The sequence below is a fragment of the Cibotium barometz genome, chromosome 27 (assembly GCF_041138505.1).
Source record: "Cibotium barometz isolate CiBa-2024 chromosome 27, ASM4113850v1, whole genome shotgun sequence".
In the NCBI taxonomy this organism is placed as follows: domain Eukaryota; kingdom Viridiplantae; phylum Streptophyta; class Polypodiopsida; order Cyatheales; family Cibotiaceae; genus Cibotium; species Cibotium barometz.
This window is the reverse complement of record NC_141072.1, coordinates 33,356,184-33,378,700: the sequence shown is the minus strand read 5'-3', so window position 1 is coordinate 33,378,700 and position 22,517 is coordinate 33,356,184. Positions and strand designations below refer to the sequence as shown.

At 39.8% G+C, this 22,517-nt stretch overlaps 1 protein-coding gene across 1 annotated transcript; it reads right to left on the bottom strand.

Annotated features, from left to right (window-relative positions):
• Nucleotides 1–5,943: 5,943 nt before the first annotated feature.
• Nucleotides 5,944–9,203, bottom strand: LOC147623311 (patellin-6-like). The gene is made up of 4 exons (XM_086821425.1): nt 7,296–9,203; nt 7,020–7,144; nt 6,733–6,877; nt 5,944–6,508 (listed from the first exon to the last, which is right to left on the bottom strand). The coding sequence occupies exons 1-4, from the start codon at nt 8,559–8,561 to the stop codon at nt 6,245–6,247; spliced, it is 1,800 nt and encodes a 599-aa protein (XP_086677551.1). The 5' UTR covers nt 8,562–9,203; the 3' UTR covers nt 5,944–6,244.
• Between the last annotated feature and the right edge of the window lie 13,314 nt (nt 9,204–22,517).

Genomic DNA, 22,517 nt, shown 5'->3' with positions numbered 1-22,517 from the left:
GCCACCGATGATGTAGGCCACTTGGTAGATGTATGTGTGAGCACTTTAGTCAAGGTCACGGGCACTTGTAGTAGCCTTGGACACATAGAGAGAGAGTGTGTCAAGGACTATGAGTTTAGGGACTTGAGGCACTGGTCGCGGGCTATCAACAAGTAAGAGAGAAACTTGGTATTAGGTCCAGGTGTGCTAAGTTAACTTGAGGGGAGGTGTGCTAGACATTGGTCGTCACGAACTATCAAGTAAGATAGAAACTTGGTATAGGGTCCAGGTGTGCTGGGAGTATTCACTTGAGGGGAGGTGTTGAAATATACAAGTGAATAGGGTGTGTGCGGGAACAAAAGTGTGGAGATATTCTGGGAGAGGTGGAGAGAATCAAGCAAAAGAGGTGGAGTGAATCAAGGAGAAATTCGTGGGATTTGATGCTTGGATGTAAACACTATAAATTGAGGCATTGGCCTAATGAGAATTTGCTAGTTTTTGATTATCCATGCCTACATTAAGCTATTAGTTAATCACTCACTAATTACATCTTAATTATTATCTAATCACTTTGTTAATGATGTTGATTCTAGCATTTGATTTACCATAGCTCATCACATTGCTGTAATTTTAACAAGAACACCATTGCATCTCCACTCACAGTTGTCAAGTCCTTACATGGGCATCATACTTTCCCTAGCTAGCCAGGGTACTCTTGTGTACCCATTCTTTTTTGGTGACCTTCTTGAAGGGTTACTCCAAGGCTAATGTTTGGGGAGTGGTCTTCGTCTTCATCATCTATGGGGTTTTGTATCTCGATACTGGTTTGAGGGGGTGTGGTGAGGCAAGAGAAATGTTGTTAGGGGTTACTTGAGAGGTGGTGGCTTTCGTAACTAGAGAACGAGGCTTGGGTGCCTTTATCCTTGTAACCATTCCGAAGGGGAGCTCACGCGTCGCAATTCTTCCTTGCTAGAGCTGACAATGCAATCCATAGCCACGATCCATCTCCTCCTAAGGATGATGCTCGCTTTCAATGTACCTACTATGGGGTCATATAAAATTTGCATGATGCAAGTTTGATCCAATGTAAAACTATGTTTCAAAATAACTGACGATCATAGATTGGGAATTATTTAACAACACAGTAATAGTTACTACAGATGGCGTGAGGGGTGGGTGGTCTAATGATGTCCATCTCTCCCAAGACAACATGTTATGGCTAGCCCTAGTGTCAAGCAAGGGAGGCCATGTAGCTAGGTGGTCTTTTCGGGAGAACTCTAACTCAAGGCGACGAGCTCGTTCAACTGTTGGTTCTATCTCAAATGCATCAAGCACAAATAGGGATGTGGTTTCGGCACCATCCAATCATATGAAGCTTACCCCAAGCTTTTATGGAAGAATGTCCATGGTTTTAAGAATGTGAATCTAATCCTCAAAGATGGTAGGCTCTAAGAGAGACTTATATTCGTGGTTCTCATCTTCACTATCCAGTATCTTGCTACAAGCTCTACAAATGTCAATAGATGTGATGTGAGATTTTGTATGAATCTAATCCTCGAAGATGGTAGGCTCTAAGAGAGACTTATATTCTTGGTTCTCATCTTCACTATCCAGTATCTTGCTACAAGCTCTACAAATGTCAATAGATGTGATGTGAGATTTTGTAAATATTGACTAAAGCTATACAAGCAATTTTATCTGATTCATTGGCGAAAACGCCTCATCACATGGGATGAGTCTTCCCTATTTTCAAATATATTTTCAAGGACTAGTTACCTTTTACATATATAAAAGTGATCGGTTTCCCAATCGTGAAACTAGTCGTGCATCTCTAATGTAAGGGTCGTGTATCTCTCATATAAGGCCTTTCAAGGATCATGGTGTATGACCCTCTTCTCTAAAAATCTAAACCACAAATGTGTGGTGGAAACTTAGCCCAAAGGTCTTAATCTGTGCATCCTAAAGGATGCTCAAAGGTTTGATTGTGTTCCCATTAGCAAACTTGACCAGGAGGCTTGTGCCTATGAGTGGTGGGCTTTCCTAGGCCTTCAAGCAATCCTTAGTGATAATACCAACATCAATACCACCATCCAAGATTGTGGAGAGACCGTTGTTCCTTCATAAATAATAAGTAAGATGGCATATTCAATTCATCACTTCGAAGTAGTGTCCCAACTTATTTATGGGCACTTTTGGTTGTCCTTCCGTCTTGTATGGAAGGAGAGCCCCATAAACAAGTGTCCCAACTTGTTTATGGGAACTTTTGGTTGTCCTTCCATCTTGGGTATGGAAGGAGAGCGCTTATCATGGCACCGCTCATCCTCCTCTTCTTCAGGTTCAGGTTCAGTTGTGTGGGCTCTTAAATTCCCATTCATCTAGTCGGATAAATTCTCAAAAGTTGAGAATTTTCTTATAAAAGAGAACTTATCGAGACTCGAACTTCCAAGGATAACAAGGCAATGAGGCCTGCTATGTCCCTCATGCGATATTCTTTACGTTCACTTAACTTATACTCACTCGGAGGTGCTACTAAAGTGGAGAGAATGTGCATTGATCCTTCCTTAGGATGTGGTATCTCTAATGGGGTCAAAATGAAGTCGTCAACTATCACTTCAAATAAAAATATTGTGGTGACCACATGGAAGGCACACTTTCACCTCCCAATTCTTCTTCATTGCATCAAGCAATGAAGAAGGCACACTTTCACCTCCCAATTCTTCTTCATTGCATCAAGCAATCCGTAATTTGGTCAAATTGGTTCCAAAGATAGAGGCTCCAAAATTGGCTCTTTTCATGGCAATGGTTACGGTCTTGGTCAAGGCCTTTGGCTAGCACTGAGGTTTCCTAATTGGTTGTATGATTAGCTCTCTAGGATGGGGTTAGGGATCGGCTCAAGCAAGGTCAATGCTTCATACTCGATCACTTGCTCAAGTATTGGCTCTACTAGTTCAACCTACAACTTCCTCATAAGCTCTTGGGCTTGCTTCATCTCCTCTTTCTCCAAAATTGGATTGGGATCAAACAGTTTCTTCTCCTTGGGAAGAGTGGGTTTGAGTAGGAGATCGCATTGGCCAATTTTCTCTAACTCTCTCGATGTCTCTCCTAAAATCTCTCTGACTCTCTCTAACTCTCTAATACTCTAAACTCACTCTCTATTTCTCTCAACTCTACTCTCTATTTCTCTCAACTCTCTTTCTCCCTGACTCTCTCTAACTCTCTAATTCTCTAAACTCACTCTTTATTTCTCTCAACTCTCTTTTTCCCTTATTCTCTACCTCTCCCGAATTGGCTAACTCTCTCTAACACTCACTCTCTCTTTATATCTCTCTAACTCTCCTAAACTCACTCTCTCCTAAAATCTCTCTGACTCTCTCTAACTCTCTAATACTCTAAACTCACTCTCTATTTCTCTCAACTCTACTCTCTATTTCTCTCAACTCTCTTTCTCCCTGACTCTCTCTAACTCTCTAATTCTCTAAACTCACTCTTTATTTCTCTCAACTCTCTTTTTCCCTTATTCTCTACCTCTCCCGAATTGGCTAACTCTCTCTAACACTCACTCTCTCTTTATATCTCTCTAACTCTCCTAAACTCACTCTCTCTTTATATCTCTCTAACTCTCCTAAACTCACTCTCTAACGCTCTTAAATTCACTCTCTAACTCTTTGTCCCTCTCTCTTATTCTCTACTTCTCTTGAATTATCCAACTCTCTATTACTCACTCTGTCTCTAATTCTCAATCTCTTTCTAATTCTCTTTAACCCTCTCACTTGCCAACTCTCTTTCTCCCTGACTCTCTCTAACTCTCTAATTCTCTAAACTCACTCTTTATTTCTCTCAACTCTCTCTCTCTCTCCCGAATTGGCTAACTCTCTCTAACACTCACTCTCTCTTTATATCTCTCTAACTCTCCTAAACTCACTCTCTAACGCTCTTAAATTCACTCTCTAACTCTTTGTCCCTCTCTCTTATTCTCTACCTCTCTTGAATTATCCAACTCTCTATTACTCACTCTGTCTCTAATTCTCAATCTCTTTCTAATTCTCTCTTTAACCCTCTCACTTGCCAACTCTAGTATTCTCTCTCTAACCTTTTTTATCTCTCTAACACACTCTCGTTCTAATTCTCTTTAACTCTCTAAATCTCTCTTACTCTATCTCTTGAACTTGCCAACTCTCTAGCATTCTCTCTCTAACTCTTACACTATCTAACACGCTCTCCCTCTCTTTCCAAGTCTTTTTCTTGCCAACTCTCTAGTATTCTCTCTCTAACTTTTTTATCTCTCTAACACACTCGTTCTAATTCTCTTTAACTCTCTAAATCTCTCTTACTCTATCTCTTGAACTTGCCAACTCTCTAGCATTCTCTCTCTAACTCACACTAACTAACACTCTCTCTCTCTCTTTCTCTCTCTCTCCAATTCTTTTTCTTTAATTGTTAATCTCTCTCTATCTCTTGAACTTGCCAACTCTCTAGCATTCTCTCTCTAACTCTCACACTATCTAAGACGCTCTCCCTCTCTTTCCAAGTCTTTTTCTTTAATTGTCAATCTCTCTACTCTAACTCTGTTTTTCTCAAACTTGCCAACTCTCTACCATTCTCTAACTCTTTACCTCTCCTAACTCTCTCTAACTCATTTCTCTATACCTTTCTCTCACTCACTCCAACTCTCTAACATTCTCAATCTCCCTTTCTCTTTAACTCTATCTTTCTCTAGCACTCCGTGTCTCTCTCTCTTACTTTCCATGACTCTCAAATTGGCCAACTCTCTCCCCAACTTTCTAAAAGTTTCTCTATCTACATCTTCTCTATCTATATCCATCCACCAAGAGCCCTAGAAATGGCCCTCAAAACACTACCACTAGACTGAGTGCCGATGAGTGGTAAGATTTGATTTAGGATATAAAAAAACAAAGCTTATATGACCTAGAAAAGCTGTCAAAAACTTGCTACGTCTGAAGATTTTAAATAGAAAACAAAGTGCTATGCAAGTGATAGATCTGACCAGCCCTTTTTGATGGTTGCTACAAAGGCCATTAGCCCTTTTTGATGGTTGCTACAAAGGCCATTGGAGGGGAGCCAAAGTACCATCAGGCCTCCAACCTTTCACTAGGCACTAGGCACCCGGGCATGAACAGCTAGCCCTCTGGGGATGAACAGCATATGCCATTGGAGGGCAGCCAGAGTTTTCTATCCTTATGGTGTAATCTGCGTTCTGCGTGGAGGGCAGCTCCTCTCTTCTCTCTTTTGTTTTTCTGTGTCATGCAGGATAGGCCTACATTGATTTGCAGTATAGGCCTATATATTGATTTTGCGGGATGACTCATGACCTTGAAGCTGAATCGGTTCACCAGTTTTATTACTAACTTCTGGATCTTTAACTCAAGGCAGGGAAAAAACTTTCGGACACTCGTGCCCTCAACCTGTCGCTTTTCGTGCCCACAAGTTTTCTCTCCACTCTGTTTCCTGTCCGGTCACATTACACGTAGCTCTGCTCCGCCAGCAACCCGGAAGGGGACAATGGTGGTAGCGTGCGCGTGCGCGTGCGAGAGTGCGAGCCTTGCACGAAGTCATGAGGATGGAAAGGTTTTTTTGACCTTTGCAATTTTGAAATAATTGCAAAGGAAAGGTTTTTTTGACCTTTGCAATTTTGAAATAATTGCCGCACAGGAAATAATAGATGATGGTGGGTTACCGTTGGGAAAAAAAAAGCATCATTCATTTATCACATTTTGTTCAATCACGCGTGCCATCGTCACCTTTCAGTTAAGACATTAAACATTAATGTTATAATAATAAAAACATTAATGTTATAATAATAAAAACATCAATGAGTTGTCAATATAAATTTGCTGGTTAGGAATAACACCAAAAAGCCTCAACCACTCCTCGAAACTTAAATAAATAGATAAACTAACCAGGCCCAAGGGTGCAACATAGAACAGTATCTATATAGCCATGCGATTGTCAAAAGAGAATAATAATAAATAATAAAAAGGACACCCACCCACATGGCATGTATAAGGTAAAGAGCAATCACACCAACCTCTCCTGAAAGAGGGTGCAGTGCTGGTAAGGCTGTAAGGAGGGGAGTAGGAGATGTACAAGGCCCATCATTGTGAAGAGGAAAGCAAAACCATCTCATAAAATCCCACAGGAGAGAGGTTGAGGAGAAATTTATTTAATAAATGAGGAATCAAAAATAGAAAAATTGGACAACCAAAAAAAAAAGGAAAGGAAGGTGGGTGGGGGGCTTGAATCCAATTCAGCACTCTGTTGGGGTATCCTTCTTGATGATGTGCCTGTACACTGCTAGCCTCTTCCTTCTGCTGGTGTTTTCTATTGTGAGAACCACCTTGCCAGGCTCTGTTGCCTTGAATGAATTCCTCATCGGCTCCTCTGCGGCTGTCACCTTCTTGGACTTCTGAATGATCACCGTGTAGGCTCCTTCTCCACTGGGCACAAACTCTTCCCCATACACAACCTCCCACCCTGCTACAGACACATCCCACACCACTGTGCTGCAAGACTGCAACCAAAACAAAGCATACCCAACAAGGATGAACACTTTCTGCTGCACACGGTCTTAGACTACTAATCAAACCAATAATAAGCATTAAACCATTAATCACTACAAGAAGCTCACAATCATGAAGGGATCGCAAACATTGCTGTAAAGAATCAGAAACCATGATTTCACTTAAGTGTGGTTTAACTAACTCTTAACAAATAACGGAATTAAGAGTCATGTACCTCTTCCACAAACAGCTCGATCGTTTGCTTCTCACCGGCTTTCACTGTCACCTCCTTCACTGGGACCTCTACACCTTCAAACTCCGTGTCATTGGGCCTGCTCAATCCACCGTAACGTACAGGAACGTTCTCTGGGGAGATGTACCTGCAACAAGAAGTGCTCAAGAACCTTCTGATCTAGATTGATTACAAGTAAGCTGACGAATAACATAATCCAAAACGCACGACAAAATTTCTCGACAGGATTAACAGCTCTTTTATTGATCATTGGAATTTTTCGATCTTACTTGAATAGAGTCTCGGTGACCTTTTCTGGTCTGGACACAACGACCTTGCTCTTGGACCTAGGGGTTGCAATCTTGCCATGAAGGGAGTACAGAGCTCCGAAATACCAAGGCACGTTGATAAAAATCTAAGCATGCAAAGGAAAAAAAAAATCGGAATTACGCTGGGAGATTAAGAGAGCAAAATGAATCCTTAGATATGAAAATTGATGTATTAAGAGCCAGATTAAGCTTAAACAAGTACGAGATGGTAGAATAGGAAAGGACATTAACGCTTACCTGCTTAGCCACCAGCTCGGGGTAATTGTCTTGCAACAGGGTGAGGGCCTTCTTAGTGATGTTTCTACGCTTGACAAAGCCAGGAGAGTCCTTGAGGTCTATGATCTGCACCATGGAGTGGACACCGCTAGGGTTGAAATCAAGCTTCTGCATGCCCTTCTCCAGCACCTGGATCCTCCAACGAAGAAATTTCTTGAACTGAGCTTCGTCCCCAAAGGTTTTCTGGTAAAGTTCCTTGTCCTGGAAAACACCATAATAGTTGTAGCACACTGGGTGACCTTCCTTGTCCAACCCATGCATGTAGGCCACAGAATCAAACTCTGTGGCGATCTCTTCTTCGAGCAGGTTGTCTGCTTCGAACTCTTTCCTCCACACTACTGTGTCTTTGAGCATGCTCAACGCATCGTTCACCTTGAAGTCCCTTGCGCGCAGGAACTTGAGCAGGATAACATCTGTCCTCTCATCGCCCTTAGAGTGCAAAAGAGGAACCCCCCACAGGGCCAGATCTTCAAGAGAAGGAGAGTCATCTTCCTCAACGGAGATGTCTCTGGAAGTCATTTCAGCAGTCTCTCCTTCTACAGCAGGAGGGGCTGTTGTCTCTTCTTTCACAACTTCTTCTGTTGATGCTTCCTCTTCCTTCCCAGAAGCCTCTTTCACAACCTCCTCATCTGCCGCTGGTGCAGGAGTTACTATCACCGCAGGAGGACGATCTTCTTCCTCAACCACAGATGCTACCTCAGCCACTACCGGTGCATCTAGAACACCAGGAGGTTCTACCGCAACGGGAGCTTCTTCAGCAATAACAGCTAAAGCCTCCTCTGCTTCTAGCGCAGGAGGGTTCTCCTCCACCTCAACCTCTTTAGAGGCCACTTCGGGCGGATTCGGAGGAGCCAAGAACGTGTTGCTCTTGATCGCCTCTTCTATCTTAGCCTTCAACTCCTGCAGAGCTTTCTTCTCAGAGTCCTTGATGTCCTTCACACAGTAGCTCTCTTCAATGAAGGGCACTGCTGCTCCTTCAGACGCAGGAGGAGGGGGGCTAGTCTCTCTGTCTTCCACCACAGTCTTCTCCTCTGCTTTCTCCTCAGCACTCTCCACGGCCTCTGCAATCTTCTCCTCTTGGTCCGCTTCTGCAGCCTGCTCTAAGATCTTCTCAGCGGGATCTTCTGCACTGGTAACTACTATCTCCTTCTTGGGAACCTCGGCAGCAGGGGGGGCTTCTTCAGCAGCAAGCACAGGAGCAACATCCTTCTGAGTTTCTACACCCATGATGACTAGCTAGTAAGAAGGGAAAGATGACGGAGAAGATAGGTGCTGATTTCTGCTAGCTTTCAATCAAATCAAAAGCAAGCTAGTTATAGCTGGGGGAGGTTGGATGATCACACACTCTTTTTCTCTTCTGATTGCGCTGTCAAAACCTACTGCACTCAAGGCTAACACCGATAGCAGGCTTTTTGTCAAAAACACAGAGGTCTGAGAGGGGGGGGGGGCAACGATTAAAATCTATTGATTGTTGATGTATGGGAGGGGGGAATTGGATTGTAGCAAGGGGACTAGTTATCACTTCACTGCTCTCAAAGCGGCAGCAACGCTGGTGTGAGCTGTTGTGCTTTGCTGTGCTGTGTGTGTATGCGTGTGTGTGAGAGAGAAAGAGAGGTGTGGGAGCAGGGGTGAACGTGGGTACGAGCGGCACGAGATGAGAGAAAGAGAGGAGAGCAAAAATAAGGGTCCAAAGAGGGAAGCGGGGCCCGGGGTGGCAACGATCAACTACACAGCCTACTCTGCCTGCTCTGTCTCAAATTGATAAGCCACCACGTAGTGTAAGCTCCAACTACGCCGGCTATGGCGAAAACTCCACTGCTGTGATAGAAATGCATGTGTGACTGGGCTTGACAGCTAGATAAAGGCATTGAATGGAGAAACCAACGTTCGTAAACTATAGCGTCCCCGAATATTATTCCCAGCATGTCTCGCTAAATAATAATAAATTATAATTGATCATGATAAATTATAATTAAAAGTCAGGCTTAAACTATGATCGAAAAAACCAATTCAAACTTCGAGTCTTGAAATTATTTAATTTCGCTGTCTGAGATTTTAGCAGTTTTATTTCTAAACGAATCAGAGATTGCGATGTGTAGATTTTAAAAAAAGCAGCCAAGGTTGTAGGAAGTCTTAATTTCCGTCAAAAGAATAATAATAATTTTCTTCATTTACCGTTTGAATTTTCTTCCAAGCATTGAATTTACTATTTGAATTCTGGGCAAAATGAATCATAATTGTCGATGTTTTTTTATTTTCTTGGCACCTGAATCCAGCTCAGGTGATTGCCCCACAATCCAGCAGGGCAAGCACAAGGCGAACAATGATAATATTATTTAAAATCCGGCAATTTAATTAGGATGGGATGTGTTTAGTTGCTAAACTTTTTATTTAAATATATATATATATTATTATTATTAAAATAATATATACTAGGAAACGGGGAGAGGGTAGACGATAGATCTGCACCGTCCTTGGCCGGTGGCTTTCGCACCGCATCTCTGCCGTCTATTCTTGACAGTTTGCACATGCGTCCTCGTGGGGTGCCCGGGCCCCATCGCTGTGTAAACAGCGCCCAACTTCCCCAGGCTGGGCGGCATTTACACACCCTCTTCTCCCGCCCATGGATTGATTCGATTTTAATTTAACCACTCTAGATAGTACATGATAATTCAAAAACTTTACGTAGTACGTACGTATACAGTATGTGGTCTCGTTGACGTTGAATTCTAACGGCAACTTTTCTGCTTGCCACCTGGGCCTCTTGAACACATTTCTTTTCCCCCAATTTTTTTTAAAAAGGATTGCTTAGAACAATCTGTCAATTCAGTCACTAAAATAACCTTCTCAATAATATAGTACCAAAATGCTGGTTTGCTATTAATTAATTAGTTACAAATTAGAATAGTGATGATAAAAGATTTAAAAAAATTTGATAGGACCTTAGACAAAAAGGTCGCTTCTAGAGGATTCGCGCAGATTTTATTTTCTTCTTCTTTTGTTCTTCTCAGTCTTCTAGACAACTTGCACGAACGAGGAGAGAGAGAATAGAGGGGCCATGGGGTGTGGGGGGGGGAGTGAGGGAAGGCGTGGGGCTATGTGCAGAGAGCGAGGGAGGGTGTGGGGCTAAAGGAAGAGTATGGGGCAAAGTAGACAGAAATGCGGAGAGAGGGAGGGAGGGTGTGAGGTAGCGTAGAGAGAGAAACGGGGCAGCCTTAGTACTATTAAGGTTTAACCTCAATACTATTAATTAATTAGTGCCCCTCAAGGGGCACTAATCAATATGATATCTCCAGTAGTCTGAATATGGGACCCCAAAAAAAAAGTTACTTTCCCATACCTTCCATCCAAAGGTCCATCTATCAATCACAAAGGAATACATACATATAAAACTCCCTTAATAAATCATGGCTAAGCCTAATGAAAAGGTAACGTTTTTCCTTTCTTTCTAACTTTTATATTAACTCATGAAAAGAAAAATGCATCCACAAAATAGAGAGGATTTGACACCAAGAAGCCTAACTTGGAATTCAGAACTGCTTATTACAAGTCCTCTTTGAGAAGATAAATATTCCTAATAACATCCACAAAATAGAGAGGATTTGGGCTTTTTACACCAAGAAGCCTAACTTGGAATTTAGAACTGCTTACAAGTCCTCTTTGAGAAGATAAATATTCCTAATAACATTTTTTCAATCCACCAATTGATGTGTGTTCAAGTTGTTTCAGCATTAGTGTTGTTCACACGGGGGGGGGGAATGAGCACATTTTCCTTCCTTCACCCTGAATCAAGGCCACACATTTGCTCAATCTATTCGAATGTTGGCCATTGTTCACACCATGCCATCGCACCAGGCCACTAGACAGCCACCACTAGTGAGGTATCTGGGAATAGCTCCATTGGAATAGTGGGGATGCCTTCTAAAAGCTTTTTCTACTTATTCTTCACTTGGTGGGAGCATTCCAGACTACATCATCCTTCTAATGATTCTCCACATGCCATGTAGGTTGCACAAGGTTCCATTTGAAAGATTATACACCCAACATTCAAAAACTATTTGGACCTTGTACACTACCATGTGATGGACATTGGAAATTATTGATGCTTCATTGTTTAGGAAGGCCTAGCGAGATAAGAGATCCTAAATCTACGACACAAAGGCGAAAGTTTAATCCTTACCAAGCCAACAAAGGGTGGAAAATTAGACATGGCTATAAATTCGTGAAATAGATAGTGATGTTAAAATTCATAACCACACAAGAAATATCAATGGTTGGGCAATGTTGCCTTGTAATGTCTTATGTGTGTCAAGGCAATCCCTCTTAAAATGTGTGCATGTCAACTTGGTATCCATAACGAAGACCTATGCCTTGCCTTAAGACTTAACATTTTCCTCCCATGTTGTTCTATGGTAAAACAAAGCATTTTGGGTTGAATGATAGTACTCCCCTTAAATTTTAATACTTCAAAATATGCTATCTAGCATGGTGAAAACAAGTCTTGTGCTGACTAAGATCAAAGTATTGAGATCTTTTATAGAAACTCTTTGACTTCAAACTTTCTTTCAAAGGAAAATTCCTAGGTTTTCTATCAAGACCATATGCATTCTAAAAGCCAACTGGTATTATACCTACAGTATTCTGAGTGTATAAGATTAGCTTCCTTGGTTTCCAAAAGATTTTAAAAAAAAGTATATTAAAAGTCATGATATGCATATAGAACTTAAAGTGATGCTTTACTACCAAAGCACAACATGGCTTTATCATGTGTAGATGTGTACAATGGCTTTGTCATATGTAGTAAGGTGTGTTCCTTCCAGAAGGATGAATAGCTTATTTCTTGTAATGTAGTGTGAAATGTGCATGCATTGACGTTGACAAAGTGCGCTATAGTAACGTAGAGCTTCCAAAGTATATAGATACACACAACCAAAGGAGAATCTTTGAGGCCTCATGTAAGAAAAAGGGCATTATATAATTAAAGATATAAATAAATTCCAAATCTTCATGTTCACAAATAGTCACCCGAATGCATTCTTTTACAATGCATGTGTACATAGAAAGATCATTTGAGTGTTATTACAAGAGATATAGGTGTACATTAAAAAATCGATATTTTATGCCTAAGGCTCGACCTACCTTAGCCATACATGAGGTGTTCTAGCATATGTTATTATGTGTCCCATCTTTCTATAGTTGACGATTTGCTACATGCATAAGAATGATTCATTATTGTCTCTTACAACACATTCCATCTCACACAACTCAATATTCCACCTATAATCCAGCCTGGAAAGCCTTCCAACATACCATTACACCTTGGAAAAGGCATCGACATGCTACCTCTATATTCTTTTTACTATCACTTTTTTGATAGGATATTTATGTGCACTTTCTCATCATGATTTTTTATTTTAAACATTATTTGCAATACCTTTGCATTTCACTCTTATGAAACATGCTTGTTATTTAAACAAGACTCTCTCTCTCTCTCTCTCTCTCTCTCTCTCTCTCTCTCTCTCTCTCTCTCTCTCTGAGCACCTCTTATATAGAAGAAACTTCAAGATTGGCATAGTTAAGCATACCAACAACTTGTGACATTCCGAGTCTTAGTTTTGTACTTTTGTGGGATTTTGGTGGTGCTAAGGTCGTGTTTGAAAGCACCTACACCATGACCTTTAGTCCTTTGTGAATCATATATTTACCACTTTAAAAAAATTATGTAAAGAGCATTTCTCAACTTTGCTATAAAATCTTTCATGTAGTAAAGAATAGAACTTGGTTGTAGTTTAGGTTTTTAGAGGATTTCACACGTTCTTAAAAAGGTTAGCCTTTTTAGTTATGGGTGCTCGAGCATGGAATTTGAACTTTTCACTAATGATGTATGAAACTATATATATTTAGAGTAATTTTATGCTAAAGTAAGCCCTAATTCTATATCTGGCTAGTTCAAAACATTGTAACATTCACTAATAATCACTTCCTCACAAAAAATAAATAAAAATTTGTAACATTGACCTTTGAATTTATTTTTTGCTAGTTTGAAAGATTATAGAATTGACCATCTTTACCAATGCTTTGTGGAGTTTGTGGTCATTATAACAAAAAAGTTTTTAATAAAGATTCATGATGTTGCCATATATATAGGAAGTGATGTGTGTGAACACACTTAGGACCGCCGGGGCATCTTTTTCCTCTTTAGGAGGTTTTTTCCCCCGGCTTGTATATACGCCCATTATTCTAGGACTAACTAATCTTTGTACATTGACACAATCTAATACACTGTGTGTTGTGTGTATTCTTGCTTCTTCTTCTCCAAGCTTTGTGTGCTTTCCTGCAACCCTAATTCCAACAATTGGTATCAGAGCAGGCATCAGCTCCCAAGGCTACGTCGCTAGCACCCTCCAACTCACGTTCTCCAATTGAGGTGAGCTTTCACGAGCACTTGTTGCAGGTCCCTATACTCTGCAAATAAGCCCATTGCGCTCCGCGTTCTCAGAAATTGCATCTGAGGTCGTTTCGGGCTCCGTTTTTGCATTACAAGTTCTGTACATGTGTTCGTCATTTTGTGCAGAAATTTCGACAGTGTAATTTTTTTGCAAAACAAGCATACGTATTCTATTGTGAACCGTGCTACATAGCACGAGTTGTTTTCTATTCAGTCTCTGCTTCATTACAGGTAGCTTTTGCATCAGTTTTAGCCATGGCTGATAACAGCAATGATGTATTTCGTATGGTCTGTTGATGACAAAGTGGATGGAGACAGCAACTACCCACTTTGGGCATACATGATGCAGCATGTTTTGGTTGCAAAAGGAGTGTGGAACATTGTGCAGGGTATGGATGTACGTCCAGGTTCTGTGGATGTAGGATCTGTTGAGGATGTTGCAGGTTCTAGCTGCTCTATTGTTGCTTCTATTTTACCCACTGCTGAACATGCTCGTTGGGATGGTAAAGATGCGCAGGCTCATGCCTTGATTGTACTTTGTATCAAACGTAACATCACTCCACATATTCGTTCAGCTAAAACAACAAAACAGGCTTGGGATATTCTAGCTGGTTTGTATATGCAGGTAACGAGGCAAAAATGTTAAAACCCTAAGATCTATCTAGATAATTGTTATGCATAAACATGCATAAATCAGGCATAAACTCAACCACCCAACCATCCCCGAGCCCAAGGGATGCACACATGAATAATAAATGAAATACATTATACCTCTACCTTGATGTCCCATACCATCAAGAGGTATAACTCCAATCCAATAGCATGTAGCTAAAGTGTGAAAATCTTTAGGAACATTAAAATAAACCAACGCTCCTGGTTCAAAAGATCGAGATGAGCGTCCCCTATCAGTATAAAACCATGCCCTATCATGAGCACTCCTGATAGAATTCCAAGCTTCGGTCAGCATTTCCTACATATCTCGCAAGAAATCCCTCGATGCATCAAGCTCGATGTCCTTAAGACCGACATCAATAGGTGCCCTGGGTTGATACCCATACATAAGTATGCACGGACTAAAAAATAATAGCCATAAATTTAGAACTGTTATAGGCAAATTCCATCATTGGAAGATATTTTTTCCAATATGATGATTTTCTAGAGACATATGCATGAAGCATATACACTATAATCTGATTCACTCTATTTGCCCATCAGACTACTGCGGATGATCAGAGCAATTCACATTCAAAGTAACTTCCTCGTTGTAAACCATTCGGAATAAAGTAAGAAAACATGGCATTATAACAGCAGAAACCAGGGATTCATCGGCGCCTCGACATATCCACATCTGCATATGGAATAATCGACGTCTCAAGTTACCCATATCAACATAGAGAATCATCAACGTCTCAATGAGTTACATATGTCCATCCGTAAACCTATCAGGTTGGTTGTGTAAATCACCTTAAGTACGGAACTAGAGAAAGAAATGCCAACAAAGGAAGAATCCAAATTTCCTTATCCGAACACAACAAGATAAGCTCGTTTGAACTCTAAAGAAAGAGATTTCAACAAGTGAAAATGCCGACGAGATTTCCCTCATCAAAACATGCAGGCTATAGATAAAAGAAGTTTATCTAAAGAATGCCTTCTAGTGAATTTAGAAAATAAGATTATCTTTGAATGTTGAGGTCAACATGCTAAGTGATGTAAGCAAAGCAACAATCTTGAGCCCAAATTATCCCATAAGATAATATACGTGAGGGATCACTAGCGTCCCATACCACCATGATACCACCCATACATACCTTAACAATTTAAACTCTCTAGTATGCCGTCTAGAAAAATATGAATAAAATCCTGTATAAAAGGAATAAGATGGCCTTATCCAGACTTTCACATACTAAACCTGTCTCTATATACTTGAGACTACATCAAGGAATAACTCCTTCTGAGTATATCATTTAGAAAAGAAATTAAATTATTGGCGCCTTTCTAATGATAACTACCCAAAACACAAAAAAAGTTAGGGTAGAAAAATAACTCACCTAGATATATAAGCAACTAAGTATCCGAGTTGGAATATATACAAGAGTATAAGAAATATACTCCAAAATTATGTGGAAAAAACGAAGGCAAATGCTACCTTCAAGGCACATGAAGTTATCCAAAAGATCAAAAGATCCTTATAAAACCATGGATAAAAGCATAGAAGCTCCTTAAATCCATAAAAACCATAGTTGATCAAAAAAATCAATGCATACCATCTAATGGACATAAATCATGCCAAAAGAAGCATTAAAATTGGTGGCCAACTCATTAATCCGGAGTATATGAATGTTGTGTTGTTCAAATAAAACTCCAAAGTAAGAAAGTGAAACACATGTGTGTAGCACTCAATAAGAAAACCCTAGACATAAGTGATCTAGGCAAAACCTGATGAGTCCATATAAAACTTGGAAAACATCCAATAAAAATCCACCAAAACAAACCGATATCCTAACCCATGATAGAGGCTTAAGAAATTAGGCACAAACCACACTTAAATAAGTGCAAAATAAATTATCATGGAAAAGTGTCAAAGGTGAAACACACTTTGAACGTAAATTATAGCCATCAAAAGAAATTAAGGAACATGTCCAAAAAGAATGACTAAAAAATGGTAAAAAATCATGAATACATCGTTTAGAAATAATCCAAACATAAATATCCATTAATACGAGATATAATCGTATTAATAATATGCGAATAACCCGCATCTATCTAATGTCAGCACGAGAAAACGTACTTCAACATTAAATAACCCTCGAAAATATTAAATTCTCGAGAAAAAAAATTATCATGATTTTTTTTTTAATTTTCCCTAATTTTCTAGGGCCTCAAAATATAATAATGTTGAATTCCACCAAACCTATCTTATGGCATTCCAAACCTATATTTTTCCAAAAAAAAATTAGCAATTTAATTTGCCAAAATACCATTGATATTTTAAAAAATACCAATTTTTAGGATTTCTAAAAATAATTTCAAAATATTCCTAATTCTTCCTGAGAATCCCATCGTTCACGAAATTTCCAATTTTGCCCGACAATTCTCAAATCCAATGAAAATTTACAATTTTAATGGATTTTTCTAATTTTTTGGGTAAAAAAATGTACTTTTAAAGAAATTTGAATGGTTACGGGCACCCGAATGGACACACCACATGCCAAACACCAACCCCACATTTTCCCGAAATTTAAAATAACCCTTGTTTAATTTTCCACTAATTTTTAGGAATTTTTTGAAATTTTTAAATTACCTCGAACGCATTTAGAATACAAATGGTCAAAAAATTTCAGAATTCCAACGATTTTCCTAGAATACGGAAAGCCAAAAGTTTTGGGAAAATGAAAAGACAAAAAAAAATCGAAATGTGAAAGGTCAAAGGTTTCCGAAATACGGAAGGTCAAAAGTTTTTCCGGAATTCGGAAAGCCAAAAGGTTTCGGGAAAACGGAAAGCCAAAGATTTTCCGGAAGATGAAAAGCCAAAAAATTTCAAGAAGAAATTTTCAGAAAATTTTTAGAGATTTTTTCCCTCAAATCCCATATTTTTCAATATTTTTCAGGCTTTTTTCTGAAATATTATCAAAAAACTTTTTTTAATATAAAAAAACTTTTTTTAAAATAAAATAAAAAAATAAAAAAAACTTAATTAAGCTTTTGCATGGTTTTGATTTTTTCTAAGGGGGGGCGATTTTTTTCGTCCGGCTGCAGTGCAGTCCCCCCCCCCGGGTGGGTGTCTGCGCGCATCGAAGGAGAGAGGGAGGGAGTTTTAAAAAAAAGCCTCCTGTCCTTCTTCTCCCCTCTTTCCTCTCCTTCTTCTCCCTTCCATTCTCTTTCTCCTCCCCTCTCTATTAATCAGAGATTAATTTAATCAATTGATTAACTTTTTAATTAAACATCTTAATCATAATTAATATTAATTATGATTAATGTTTAAAAAAACCTTTTAAGAGAATTTCTCACTGAAAAAAGAAGGAAAAATCTGATTTGAGAGGCGGAGAGAGTCCCACGCACACGGGAGAGCATCTCATGCATCAACACGCTATCCCCTACTGAATTTCAGTAGAAAATTGACAAAAATTTGATCGCATTCCTGCGAAAAAAACCCATAAAAATGTATAAAAATATATTTTTAATCATAAAAATGCTCAAAAAAGTCCTAAAAATTTAGAAAAAATTTCTAAAAATTCTAGAAACTCAGGGAATCCATTCTATAAAAAATATCCACCATAAACTTTATGGTATTTTTATAAAAAATTCCATTAATGCTTGATTTTAACCATAAAAAATAGGAAAAAATAGCATTAACTCACGAAATTCCCCCGCAACGTCGATTCGTCTATTGAATTGTAGTAACACACGTTTCAATCACCATATCGATGATCCACGTGCAATTCATCAACACAAATCAACAAAATAACATTTTATTAGTAAATATTAAAATTTACTTTAAAAAATCAACAACAATTAACTAGAGATTGCTCTGATACCACTGTTAAAACCCTAAGATCTCTCTAGATAATTGTTATGCATAAACATGCATAAATCAGGCATAAACTCAACCACCTAACCACCCCCCGAGCCCAAGGGATGCACACATGAATAATAAATGAAATACATCATACCTCTACCTTGATGTCCCATACCATCAAGAGGTATAACTCCAATCCAATAGCATGTAGCTAAAGTGTGAAATGGTAGATGAGTAGATATGGACCTCTACACAAGAGACCATAGCCCAAGCCTCCAAGCCCCCTAAGCTCCCCAAGCTCCCTTGAGTGTGCCCCATGCCCCTATTATATAGGAGGGCCCTCAAGTGACTCTTGACTTTCCATTTCTCATGTGTAACCCTTGGATGCCTGACCCTAATCTTAACCCTTAAGGTTAGTCCTAACCCATGCTCCACTAGAGCTTGTTCCTATGCTCCACTAGAGCTTGTTTCCATGCTCCCATGTTCACAAGCCTAATGTGGGTTAGCCTCCTAGTATATGCACACATAATGTGTATATAACATAGCACACATAATGTACATATAACAAAAAATCTCTTACCTGCATAAAGAGCTAGAATCGAAGATTATGTAGGAAGATGATGACATGAATGTCTTTCTTGCTGAGATTAAAGATCTCAAGGAACAACTGATTTCTGCAGGTGAGATTATTCTTGATCATTCTCTTGTGCAGACTGTTCTTGATGCTTTACCTAAGTCATATCAGACTTTTGCTTCCACGTGGAGACTTGTTACTGAGGACAGACCTAATGTTGTCAAGTATGATACTTTAGTCAACAAGCTCTTACAAGAAGCGCAGTCTAGGCAAAATAGGGCTAGGCAGCGTGCAGTTGATCAGACATTTGTTGCTGCCCAGCAGAGAAGAAGTTGTAAGGCAGCCCCTTCCACTATTTCTTCTCCTATTAGTAGGTCTGCAACTTCTTCTCCTTCCACAGGTAGCAACAATATAGGTCTGAGAAGACTCTTGATAAAGGCAAGAAAAAGATCAGGTGCAACTATTGTAAGGCAACTGATCATGTCATTAAGAATTGCCCTAAGCTAAAGGCTAAAGAGGCAAAGAAGAAAGAGTCAAATGCAGCCACAATAGCGGATGCTTCTACAAATGCAGATTCTGCAAATGTTGTGCAGGATACAGAATGGGCGTTTAGCGTGTATTGCCAGTATGACCCAACTGTACATGATGCATGTTTGGCAGTTTCTGTTGACTCTGATGTATGGTATTTTGACAGTGGTGCTACAAAGCACATTACCTCGCATCATGATATGTTCACTTGTCTTGAGGCTGTCCCTAATGGGAATACTGTCACATGTGCCAATAATGCTTCTTACCCAGTGAAGGGCATTGGTAAAATTATGCTTACTGCTACAAATGGCAGCGCTTTCACACTTTTAGATGCTTTGTATGTGCCAAGGATAAAGAAGAATCTATTGTCTGTCTCTGCACTTGCTAAACTTGGACTTGTAGTCAAATTTGTGGATGACAGATGTACTATTCATGATTTGACTTCTAGTGATACGATTATTGCATCTGGCACCTTGTTTCGTGGGCCGTATAGGCTCAATTCTTATGACAAGTGTGTGGAAGATTCAGTAAATGTAGTTTTTGATGAAAAGGCAGTTTCAGTTGCAAAACTATGGCACGCTCGTTTTGGTCATCTGAACTTTGCTAGTTTGCTGCATTTGCGGAAATTTGATATGGTTGCTTCATTGCCCCCTCTTGAGGCACCATTAAAACATGTTTGTGAAGGCTGTATTTTGGGCAAAATGCAGCGTTCTGCGTTTCCAAAGGATGGTTCTGTGTGGGCCACTCGACAAATTGCAACTTGTACATAGTGATGTATGTGGGCCTATGCAAACTCCATCATTTGGTAAACACTTGTACTTCGTGACTCTCATTGATGATTACTCAAGGCATGCATGGGTATATCCACTATATTGAAAGCAAAGTCCGAAGTGTTTTTGTGCTTCAAAACAATTTTTGCTTATGGTTGAAAATCTATCCAATTGTACTGTGGGTACCCTCCGTTCTGATCGAGGGGGGGAGTACATGTCGAAAGAGTTTGATGCATTTCTGGCTAGTCGTGGGATAAAACACCAATGTGCAGTGCCGTATACCCCTCAGCAAAATGATGTTGCTGAGAGGAAAAACAGGTCACTTATGGAGATGGCACGATGTATGGTCAAGAGCCAAGCTTTGCCACATGCGTTTTAGCTTTAGGCTGTCATGTGTGCTGCATATGTACTCAACAGGTGTCCCACTAAGGCCTTGCAGTCTGTTACTCCATACGAAGATTGGCATGGCAGGAAGCCTTCTATTAGTCACTTGCGTGTCTTTGGTTGCTTGGCCTATGCTTTAGTGCCTATGCAACAACGTAGAAAATTGAATGATAAGGCTGTCAAATGAATTTTTGTTGGTTACAGTGCTGAGAGCAAGGGTTATAGATTGTATCATCCGCAGTCAAAGCGTATCTTGATTAGTTGAGATGTTGCTTTTGTGGAAGATGTTGTGCAGCCTTTGTTATCATGTACCAAAGAGACAGGTGTGAGCTCACGGGATGTATTTGATATGTTGTCTTTGTTTACAGGTGGGAATTCAAATGTAAGTCCTAATGAGGCATGTTGTCTTTGTTATCATGTGCCAAAGAGACAGGTGTGAGCTCACGGGATGTATTTGATATGTTGTCTTTGTTTACAGGTGGGAATTCAAATGTAAGTCCTAATGAGGCAAATATTCAGCCTATGCAGATTTCAAACGACATCATAGATCAGCCTATTTCTGATGCAGATTTATATGATGTAATTTATGAGGATAGGGCTGAAAATGAGCAGGCTAGAGGTATGCCTAAATGGCTGGTGCAAACCTTGTGTGATAGTAAAATTGATGCACCTATTTCTAGTTGTACTCGTTCAGGTTTTCAGCATGCCTCTTATGCATCAGATTATTAGCTTTGGCTGTGTCTAGTATGTGTGAAGAGGAAGAACCTCTTTCATTAGATGAGGCACAAAAAACAGAAAATTGGTTGGCTGCAATGCAAAGTGAATATGATGCTATAATGAAGAATGGTACATGGTCTTTGTGTGATTTGCCTATTGGTAAAAAGGTCATTAGATGTAAGTGGGTTTTTAAGTTGAAACGAAAGCCAAATGGCAGTGTTGATCACTATAAGGCTAGACTTGTTGTTGCAAAGGGTTATGCTCAAGAAAAGGGCATTGATTTTGATGAGACCTTTGCTCCCACTTGTCGTATGACTATCATTTGTAGCATTTGTGCATTGGCAGCTCATAATGGTTGGAATGTACATCAGTTGGACATAAAGACTGCGTTCTTGAATGGAGATTTGCATGAGGAGGTGTATGTATCGCAGCCTCGTGGTTTTGTTCAAAGAGGGCAAGAAAACAAAGTGTGCAGGTTGAAAAAGGCTTTATATGGTTTAAAGCAAGCTCCATGAGCTTGGTATGAAAAGATACATGCATATTTGACTGCACATGGTTTTCAGAATAGTCCAACAGAAAGCACTTTGTATGTTAAACGTGTGGATGATGTACATCTAATCATTGCTTGCTATGTCGATGACATGCTGCTCACAGGACCAAATGAGAGTCATATTGCTGATTTTAAGGCTGATTTGAATGCCTCTTTTGAGATATCAGATTTGGGGCATTTGCATCATTATTTGGGGATACATTTTAAGCAGTGTGATGGAGGTATTGCTTTGTGGTGTCAGACAAAGTATTTTGAGACATTGTTGCGGAGATTTGGCCTTGAAGACTGCAAGCCTATTGCTACTCCAATGGGGAGACAGGTTTGAAGTTGAGTCTTCATGATGTTGGAGATCACTTTGATGTGACACTCTATCAGATAGCTGTTGGTTGCCTCATTTATGTATGTATTACGAGGCTCGACATTCAGTTTGTAGACTCACAGGTGAGCAGGTTTATGCATAGCCCAGGATCTCAGCATTGGAAGGCACCTAAACGCATCTTTCGCTACTTGAGTGGCACCATACATCTTGGGTTGTTTTATCCCAAGGAGGGATCGTTGCCGCCAGATTTACATGCTTTTTCGGACTCAGATTGGGCTGGTTGCTATGACACAAGAGTGTCCACAAGTGGTTTTTGTTTCATGCTCGGTAGCTCATGCATATCTTGGTTGAGCAAGAAGCAACCTACTGTGGCCACC

Bases quoted from the DNA above. Each gene is read 5' to 3' on its own strand.
- LOC147623311 (XM_086821425.1), bottom strand. From the start codon at position 8,561: ATGGGTGTAGAAACTCAGAAGGATGTTGCTCCTGTGCTTGCTGCTGAA. The intron at 6,878-7,019 runs GTAAGATCGAAA...TTCTTGTTGCAG, and splicing joins GTCACCGAGACTCTATTCAA to GTACATCTCCCCAGAGAACG. The intron at 6,509-6,732 runs GTACATGACTCT...TTTTGGTTGCAG, and splicing joins TCGAGCTGTTTGTGGAAGAG to TCTTGCAGCACAGTGGTGTG.